Raw genomic sequence first — 9,825 nt, forward strand, 5'->3', positions numbered from 1 at the left:
GCAGTAAGGGCAGTCTGGGTGGCAACCCTGAGCCCTCTGTCTGTTTGCTGCAGGGAGGGGGAGGGCCGCTGTCACTTCTCACCCCTGCGGAAGGCCTGTCAGCGGGAGCTGCGTGCCTGGTGCTACAGGCCAGAGAAGAAAGGAAAAACAGGCCTGGCTGCCCGGGTGTAACGGCTGTCTCTCTTCCAGGCAAACAGGACGCAGTCCCTCAACTACGGCTGCATCGTTGAAAACCCACAGACGCATGAGGTGAGAGCTGGCGAGGGTGAGCCCTCTGTCTGTTTGCTGCAGGGAGGGGGAGGGCCGCTGTCACTTCTCACCCCTGTGGAAGGCCTGTCAGCGGGAGCTGCGTGCCTGGTGCTACAGGCCAGAGAAGAAAGGAAAAACAGGCCTGGCTGCCGGGGTGTAACGGCTGTCTCTCTTCCAGGCAAACAGGACGCAGTCCCTCAACTACGGCTGCATCGTTGAAAACCCACAAACGCATGAGGTGAGAGCTGGCGAGGGGGGAGTCCCTTGTCCTTCCCAGCCTTCGCCTTCTAATAACGGTGGTGTGGGGTGATGGGGTGAACCCCAGAAAGGTACCCTCATCTTGTGGTGGCCCGGGTGTGGTGTCAGCGTAGAACTGGACGCCATAGGATTCGTAATGGAGGTTTCTCCGAGGTGGACCGTCCACACCTTTCCTCCTAGACACCTCTGGCCTGACTCCAACTTCCAGCCTCACGGTTAGACATGGCACACTTGAACCGCTGGCATTGCCTAGGGACTCCAGAGTCACCTCTCATGCCCCTTTAAATATCGGCTTCCCCAGAGAGGTTGGCTAGGGGCCAAAGGTGCAGTGCTGTGGGTGGGAGGGGAGGGCACCCTTGTGGAGGGGCTGAGTTAGATTCAGCCATACAGTGACGGACAGGAAGGCCTTGGAGGAAGTAGGTAGGTGCTGAGGGAGGAGGTGGGAGACAGCCGGTACCCGGCATGTCTATTCCAGATCAAGAGTAACCCCAGGTGGCAGAGTAGGCCTTCCCAGGCTGCCATCTTGAAAGGGGGAGTCTGGTGGCGCAGTAGTTAAGTGCTTGGCTGCAAACCAAAAGGATCAAGGTCCCGACTCCCCATAGAGACGGCAGCCGAGGAGACCTCACGGGGCAGTCCCACTCTGTGGAGCCAGAGTGAGCTCCACAGCCCGCACCACCAGTCTGTATGGGGCCCAGCCTCCCATGGAGCTGCTGGAGGGGGGGTGGTTCTGAGCCTCTGAGCCCCACCTGGCTCTTTGAAAACAGCCTAAAACTCCCTGCCTCGGAAGTCAGATCCGCCTCCTAGCGACCTTACAGGACACAGCAGCACTGCTCCATGCTGAGGGTTTCCGAGATTATCAGTCTGGGCGGGAGGATGGCAGCCTCTTCTCTCTCCAGGAAGTGGCTGGTAGATTTGACATGCCAACCTTAGCTGCAGTCAGCAGGCCAACACGTACCGACAGTGCCACCCAGGCTCTGTACTCTCTGCCATCAGGTCAATTCTGACTCACAGGGACCCTGTGCAGGGTTTCCAGAGCTGTCAATCTTTCCAGGAGCAAAAAGCTGCATCTTTCTCCCTAGGCAGGGGCTGGTGGATTTGAGCCACTGACCTCAGGGTTAGCAGTCCAACGCTTACCCAGCCCCACCCTACACCTCTGTCCAGGCCTCCATAACTCAAAGAAAAACAAACTCACTGCCATCGAGTTGATGCTGACTCATAGCGGCCCCCTGTGGGTTTCTGAGCCTGTAACTGTTTATAGGAGTAGAGAGCCCAGTCTTTCTCCCACGGAGCTGTTAGGGTTTTGAACTGCCGACCACGCAGATCGCAGCCCAATGCATAACCACAATGCCACCAGGGCTCCTTCCAGGATTCCATAGTGTCTCCTTAACGACGTTGGTGGAGCCTGATCTGATTGGCAAGGCAACGGATCTGTCTCTGGCCCTGGAGCCTGACTCCCATACACCCCTTTATCTGTCTGTTCGTCAGGACATACACATACCTGCATACATGTATCCATGTGCATACATAGGAAGAGGATTTCAAAAGGTTCATGGAAAAATGAGATGAAAAGACTGGCATTTTCCCAGGAACTTCTTGAAGCTGCGTCCCCACCGTCCCCCCAGTCCTGTGTGTCAAGTCTTGTGGGAGGTAGCAGCTACATGTGATAGAAACTGCCCCAAAAAGACATAGCCCCCAGTCCTCAAGTCATCCCCCCTCCCCCATTGAAAACCAACCATTGCAAAGGACCCAGGTGCCACTGTGAGGTGTGGCCAGGCCCAGGGCACCCAGGTCTGAATGGGATGGTGCTTTCAAAGATGAGTTTTCCAGATAAAGAGGTAGGAGAGAGCATTCCTGGCCCGCAAGCTGGGTGCCACCACACTGGCTGGCGAGGTGGGGCAGAGCCATGGGGGTCTCCTCTTGAGGGCAAAGGGTACATTCAAAGTCACCAAAGTCCTGCCAGGTTGTGGTGGTAACAGAACACATGCCACTCCTCAGGAGAAAGAGCCTGGTCTGCTCCCAGAAAGGTTTGCAGCCTCAGAAACCCCGGGGAGCAATTCACTCTGTCCTACTGGGTCACTGCTGTGCAGGGGTTCAACTCCGTGGGGACGGCGGTGGTGGTGGTGGTGGGTGGGTAGGGAGTGTTGGTGGTGGGTGTACTCTGCATTTCAGGAAGACCCCCTCAGCTGCAGGGCGGAAGGGCAGTCGTAGCCCTGGCCCCTTCCCCTCCTGATCCTGCCACCCCATCTTCAGGTCCTCCACTACGTGGAGAAGCCCAGCACCTTTGTGAGTGATATCATCAACTGCGGCATCTACCTCTTTACTCCGGAAGCCCTGAGGCCCCTACGGGATGTCTTCCAGCGCAACCAGCAGGACAGGCAACTGTGAGGGGGGCCCCCTTACCCTGAGGACCCCCGTCAAAGATGCCCACCCTCCACCCCTGGTCTGCAGGCTCCATCTCCACCTGCTCCCCTGGCTGCTCCTGCTCCTCCTTTCTGTCATCTCCAGCCCGGTCCCTCCCCTCCCAACCTCATTCTGTCCCTCTTCCTTATCCATCCCGTTTCCTCTCTGTCACACGGCCCCCTCCCCTTTCTCTGGAGCCCTGAGTGCCCCAGAGACATCTTTGGGACAGACTGGGAGGACACACCTGGGCGCACACACATGTGCTCTCTCTGGGGCTGAAGCCCCCTGGGACTCAGCGCCCCAGCACTCGGCCCTGCGCCCCAGGGTGCCTCCCTCCCAGTGGGGTCTGCACCCCTCTCTGCCTCCCCTTTCTCCCTTCCTGTGAGCCCATCGCCAGCCCCATCCACTCGGAGCCCCCCTCTCACTCCCACCATCTCTTCTCTCTCTCCTGGCCTCTGCCTCTGTCTCTCTGGGGCTGGTGTCTCTACCACCTCTCTCTCCCTCCCCCTGTGACTGTCTCTGCCTCACCAGCTGCCTTGCTCTGGGGTGAGTCTGTCCCAGTGTCATTTCATCTAGTAATGGGGAGGGTGGTGGGAGGGGGTCAGAGGAGTGATTGGGTAGCAGAACATGAATGTAGTGGTGGGTGGGAACCCAGGTCTGGTCCAGCTCCTGGACATGGGGCAGGCATGGGAAGCAGGTAAGTTCCCGGGTCCCCCACAGTGGCGCCCTAGCCTGCCAGGAGCTGGAGGTTAGGTGTACTGTCCTGTCCTGGGAAGGGGTCCAGCGAGTTGGGGACCCCTCTGATTTCTGTCCCAGAAGCAGCTGCCCTCACCCCACCCCACCCCGCCAGGACTGTGCTCTTCCTCTCCCCCAGGGAGGACTCGCCAGGCCTCTGGCCTGGGGCGGGCACCATCCGGCTGGAGCAGGACGTGTTCTCGGCGCTGGCCGGGCAGGGACAGATTTTCGTGCACCTCACTGACGGCATCTGGAGCCAGATCAAGTCTGCGGGGTATGTGGGGGAAGCGGGGGTGTATGTGTGTGTGCTCTGGGGTGGTTGGCACAGGCCCTGCTGACCCCTGAGGCCTCCATACTGTGACCCCCAGCTCAGCCCTCTATGCCTCACGCCTCTACCTGGGCCGATACCAGTCCACTCATCCGGAACGGCTAGCCAAGCATAGCCCCGGAGGCCCGAGGATCCGAGGTATGCACCTGCCCAGCTCTCTCCCCTCTGAACCTGCACCCCCAAGTGGGAGCCCAGAGTGGAAGGCCCTCCCTGTCCCCTCTAGGATCCAATGTGGGGGTATTTGCCCCCAGGCCCTGTCTCTACTTTCAGGAAACGTCTATATCCACCCCACTGCAAAGGTGGCCCCATCAGCTGTGGTAAGTGGAGGACCCAGCTCCCAGGGAGGTGGGGTGGCTGTTGAGGGGGTGCTGGCCTCTGCTTTGTCACCGCCTGCTTGGTGACCCTAAACAGCTCTCTTCTTGCTTACCTGTTCTTGGGAGGGACCCCAGAAGTCCTTCCAAGGGTCACGCTCTGCATGTGCCTCTCCACAGCTGGGCCCTAATGTCTCCATCGGGGAGGGGGTGACCGTGGGCGAGGGGGTACGTCTTCGAGAGAGCATCGTCCTTCACGGAGCCACGCTACAGGTAGGGGCTGAGGCACAGCCAGCAGGGTGGGGCCCGAGGACACCCCACAGGCTCTGCATCTGCACCACCACCCCCATGCACACTGTCCTGTTGGCAGGAGCACACCTGTGTGCTGCACAGCATCGTGGGCTGGGGCAGCACCGTGGGGCGCTGGGCTCGTGTGGAGGGCACCCCCAATGACCCCAACCCCAACGACCCTCGAGCCCATATGGACAGCGAGAGCCTCTTCAAGGACGGGAAGTTACTGCCAGCCATCACCATCCTGGGTATGGTCTCCGGCCAGGCGCGGTTACTGCCCTGGGTGCAGCCTCCCCAGGCACTCCACAGGTGCTGGCCACCCTCAGTAGGCACCTCTTGAGCGCAAACGGACTGAGGGCCTGCCCTGTGCCACGCCTGGAGATGCCACCCCAGGGCCATGACCTTGGGGCTGCTGCCCCTTCTGTTTGCCTCAGGCTGCCGGGTGCGGATCCCCGCGGAGGTGCTCATCCTGAACTCAATTGTTCTGCCGCACAAGGAACTCAGCCGCAGCTTCACCAACCAGATCATTCTCTGAGGAGCCCGCCCTTGCTCCCCCGCCCCCTGGAGCTCCTGCCCTGCAGGTCTGGCCCATAACTCCATCCTGAAAGGCCCTAGGAAGCCTCATGGGCAGCAACATGCTGGGAGCTGTGTGGGTGGCCCTGGGTCTCCCTCCTGCTGCTCCCTAATAAACCCGTGAACCCTGGAGCCGGCACTGACTCCGGACTCGGGCCTGGGCTGGGGGCGGGGCGGAAGGGGGGCAGCTGAGTCAGGCCCCCCCACATTAGCATTTAAATTGGAGTCGTAGCTGCGGGCTCATGAATAATGAATCCAAGCCAGGGTAAGTCTCCCCTCCCACCCCCTCAGCCTCAGGCTCAGAGGAAGGCCTGGCCTCCAGGCAAGGCCGCCTCCTGCCTCCCCACCCCACCATTATCTCCTCTCCCTCGCCAGCCCACTCCTCCAGTTCCTCTTCACTGGACCCGGCTCAAGTTCTCAGGACCAGCCTTCCCAAGGCAGGGCCGGCATTCCCTCGGCAGGGAGGCGGGCTATGAGCGGTGGGGCCCAGGAAATGGGCACCCGAGACTGGAGCCAGCCCCAGTCCTAGCCTGCTTTCCGCCTTGCCAGTTCCATCTGCTCCCAGCCTCGCTCTTGGTGGTATAGGGCTGCTCCCCACCAGAGGGAGGGGGGAATGTTTCTGCCTCCCTGTCCCTGGCAGGCCAGCCCTGAGCTACCTTCCACCACAAAGGTCTCAGCCCTCCTCTCCACATTCCAGAAGCCCCTAAGACTCCCACTCACTCCTCCATCATGTGTACTCATGACCCCCCTGTGCCCCTCTCGGTGCCCCCCTTCCCCAACTGTGGGTGCAGAGCATGGTTGCCAGATGAGCTGGTAATGATCGTAATCTGCTAATTGAGAGGAATCTAATTACCCGAAGAGAATGGGGGTGGGGCAGGGTGTGGGTGAGAGGGAGGGGGTCCTGGCAGCAGGCAGGGGTGGCAGGCAGCAGGGTGCTGGAGCCTTGTAGTCAGCACCCGGACTGGTCTAGGGCCCAGGATGTCATGGCTTCCTGGTGGGGCCGGTAGGAAGATGTGCTTTCTGGGAGCTAACTGAGCTGAGCAACAGTGGGACCTGGCCAGCTGGCTCCAGGCCCTGCAGGTGGGTGACCCAGTGCGCAGTGACCCAGGGCCAGGCAGTTCCGATCTCTGAATGTGACTCCACCCAGCCTCTGTGTCCTCATCCTCGGCTCCAGGCTAACCTTCCATCATCTCCATCATCGCCATGTGGGGCTGGGAGGGCCCGCAGATGCTGCCCCAGGATCGGCAGGCTCCTTCCCAAGAGAGGAAGGGGCGGGAGCTGTGGGCCCCAGGGCCAGGGACTGGGTCCCTTCTGCCCCCTCCCCGTGTCTGACCCTTCTGTTCCAAGTGGCTGGCAGAGGCCATGGCAGCTCCATCATAAATATGATAATTTAATTATTTTCTCAGCAAAACACCGTGAAATCCAATAAGTCTGTGTCAGGCCCTGGCCCCCGGGACCCCCTCCTAGTCCTGGTGGGGGTGGGGACTGGGTGGGAGAGGCACTGGAAGGGGAAAGGGTCAGTGTTAGAGGGGCAGGGGAGGCGCAGTGAAGAAGAGGTCTTTGCACCATGACCCACCCCTCAGGTTAGTGGGGGGATTGCTGTGTGAGTGAATGTGGGGGCTTTTTACGGAGAAGGGAGATTGTAACACACACACCCCTTCTTTCCAGCCTTTGCTGCCATGGGAGGGGGTCTGAGGCCCCACCCATCTCTGAGGGGTCAGGGCTCAGGATGCAGGAACCTCCCTCCAGAGGAGACAGAGTGGGTTGGCCTCACAGGGTAGGAGGGTACAACCCCAGAGGGGTGGAGGTGGGAGAGATGGAGGGGAGTGGGGGTGCGAAGGGGGAGGGATGCGGGGGAGGGGTGCGTTCCTTCCATTAGAGCTTTTTTTTTTTTCAGTTTCTATAAAAAGATGAATCTGTAAAATCGGAGAGGGAGAGCAAACTGGGGGCCGGGGAGGAGGGTGGGTCCCTGGCATCACGCTGGATGGGGCGATAGGGGAGGGGTGCCGGAGACAGGGACAGACGACAGACGCTGGCCAAGAGATCTGGATGGGCTTCAAGAGCCGAGAACACCAATGGGAGAGGCTGGCCCGGGCAGGGGTACCCGGGATACTGCCCGGCCCCAGCAGCTCGTTCCTCTCCCCTGCCTCTGAGCAGCCATTATGGGGGAGCAGATTGCAGCCCCCTTCCCTTCTCCAGGAAGCAGGCACAGCTGGGGCTCCACCACATCTGCCGCATCAGTGCGGAGCACAGCTGGGTGTGCCCAGAGCCACGCTCCCCAAAACACAATGGGGGGCAAAGGAGAGCCAGGACCCCGAGACAAGAGACAGACACACAGCACCTCCGCCAATAGACACTCCTGGAGGCGCAGCTACACCCACCGGGCGCACAGGCTGCTCCCTCGGGTGCAGACAGGAGAACCGACAAACACGCAATTACTCTGCCCCGCCCGCCGCCCCCTCTCCTCCTCCCCTTCCTTCCCCTCGCTCCCCACTGCCACCGCAGCCACCTCAGAGCACACCCCCCTCCCGGCCTGGCTGTCATCTGGAGGAAGCTGGGGACCTCCCACTCCAAGTGTACCCTTGGGTGGTGGGCAGGGGGCCAGAAGGAACTCCCGGGTCCAAGGCACAGGCCTTCGGTGTTGCCACCTGCTCTTCTTCCAAGCCCACATACTTCCCCTTCGGAGCCCTGTGCCAGCCCTGGGGCTACGCGCAGGACCGTCTCCGGGACGCGCTGACCTACCAGTGGCCACGCACGAGGGGGGGGCGCTGTGAGCTGGGCTTCCCCGTCCTCCGTTCGGGTTGGGCACCTCCCCTGCCACAGGCGAGCACCTTGCACCCTCACTGTGTGGGGCAAGGGGCACCACCACAGGCACCCCACCTCTGCACTAGGGCCTCCCCCAGGTCAGGAGCCCCTGACCCCACCACTGCAGCCCCAACCCCCCTTCCATCTCCTTGGCCTGTGTCTTGCCCTCCCCTGCTCCTCCCCCTCCTGTGTCCCACGCACCACAGCCACCCCCATGGCCCCTAGGAGCTTTAATCCCTCCCGCTGCAGCGCCGCCTTATCTGCTCCCAGCAGCTTTCGCTGCTCAAAGTCCGCCTGCCCGCCCCCCCTCCCCATTTCTCGGGATGCTCTCCCCCTCCTTTCCCTTTTTTCCCGGGCTCTTGGCTCCCCGACCGCCCCCTCTCCCCCCACCCAGCAATGCCACTCAGCCTCCTGCTGCCACAGACCAGGCGCCCAGCGCCCTTTGCCCTCCTCCCGCAGCATTACCCCATCCCCCCGCCGTCCCCCATCGTGTACCCCCCCCACCGCCTCGGAGACTTGGGTCCCACAGACTCAGCCCCGCCAGGATTTTTCTTCTCTCAGCCCCCTCCCTAAAGCCCTTGGTAACCCACTCCCTTGACTTGGAAATACACCTGAATGAGGAGGGGAAGGTGCAGCACCTGAGAGGGTGCAGTGGGGGGCTTGTCCTGGTGGGGTGGCGTGTGAGGTGCAGGCGCACGGTGGGGGCAGGGCCCAGCAGCTGGACGCTAACCCTCTTCAATCGCCTCAGCTCACGTCCAGGACTCCCCCACCCCTCGCCCGGGACTCTCATTAACCACTTCTCCTGCCTCGTCTGCAGCATAAATAACCCAGATAAATCAGCCGCCTTGCGTCCGTCCGCCCCCCGGCCCCCGCACAGCCCGTTTGTCACCGCAGCTCGCTCACCAGCCAGGCCCGGCCCATCCCCAGCCCCCCCATACACTTGTCCCTTCCCGCCCACGTCTGTCCCACACTGGCTGGTCCCCACTCCTGCTCCCAGGGCAGACCTGGAACAGGTGCATGGATTGGAAGGGTGACAGAAGAGTCCCTCGTTTCGACAGGATGCTAAAGACCAAGGAATGCCCTCTGGATGTTGGCGGGGCTGTGTCCTTTCCATGTCTGGTGCTCACAAGTATGGGGGAGGGGCTTGCACACTCATGGGAGGGGGGAGTTGTAGCTCCTGTGCTGGAGAAGCACCCTCCCCTGAGAACCAGGGTGCTGGAAGGTTTGTGAACGCCACCTTGGAACCCCAAGTTGGGCCCTGGGGGGGGTGTGTGGCGGTGGGGTGTCTCTGGACTCCCTTTGGGAATGTTGCCCAAATAAGACCTCTAAACCACTCCCAGGTGCAGGAGCCAGGAGCGCCTGGCTTCTGGTCCTATACCACCCTCTGCCCACCCCCTTCCCACATCTGCCAGGACCAACCCAACAGTGTGGGTGACATTCTAAATTTGTCCCTAGCCCTTCCACCCTTCTCTTTCCCAGGCGGGAATGGGGTCGTGAGTAGAGAGTTGGACTACAGACGAATCTGAGGAATGGAGACAATTGGAGGGCAGCGGAACCCTGGCTGAGATTTCACACCCTGACCCTGAAGTGTGTGAGGATCACCCCGCCCCCAGCCCCAAGGTCCCTAACTCCCCCTCCCCTACTTCAGGTTTAGGCCAGTCACACTAGCCTGGAAGCTCGATGGCAAGGTGCTGGATGACCAGCTGGTCCCCTGGGGATGATGGGGGGCTGGGAGGGTGGAGCAGGGGGATAGGGGAGCCAGGGCACGGGCCTGGGGGTGGGGAAGAAGCTGGGCCGGGCCCCAGGGACCAGCTGGGCAATGAGCCGGGGAAGCAGCCGGGAGGCTAAATGAGGGAGATTATCACCCAACTGCAG

The 9,825-nt window shown here is 61.4% G+C and overlaps 1 protein-coding gene across 4 annotated transcripts in view; it reads left to right on the forward strand.

Annotated features, from left to right (window-relative positions):
* The window catches only part of GMPPA (GDP-mannose pyrophosphorylase A), an 8,151-nt gene extending 2,876 nt beyond the window's left edge, over positions 1-5,275 (forward strand). For 2 of the 4 annotated variants that reach the window (XM_045295290.1, XM_045295286.1), the window contains 9 exons: positions 190-249; positions 2,758-2,888; positions 3,439-3,453; positions 3,782-3,916; positions 4,011-4,108; positions 4,241-4,287; positions 4,462-4,554; positions 4,652-4,820; positions 5,007-5,275. In XM_045295290.1, the coding sequence (XP_045151225.1) occupies positions 190-249; positions 2,758-2,888; positions 3,439-3,453; positions 3,782-3,916; positions 4,011-4,108; positions 4,241-4,287; positions 4,462-4,554; positions 4,652-4,820; positions 5,007-5,107 (849 nt within the window). In that variant the 3' untranslated portion in view covers positions 5,108-5,275. Of the gene's footprint in view, positions 1-189; positions 250-2,757; positions 2,889-3,438; positions 3,454-3,781; positions 3,917-4,010; positions 4,109-4,221; positions 4,288-4,461; positions 4,555-4,651; positions 4,821-5,006 lie in introns of all 4 variants that reach the window. The other 2 variants (XM_004701628.2, XM_045295299.1) reach the window with 2 other exon arrangements.
* Positions 5,276-9,825: the final 4,550 nt, after the last annotated feature.

This window comes from Echinops telfairi, unplaced genomic scaffold (genome assembly GCF_000313985.2).
Source record: "Echinops telfairi isolate 266 unplaced genomic scaffold, ASM31398v2 ScPeMD7_3;HRSCAF=10, whole genome shotgun sequence".
Taxonomy (NCBI): domain Eukaryota; kingdom Metazoa; phylum Chordata; class Mammalia; order Afrosoricida; family Tenrecidae; genus Echinops; species Echinops telfairi.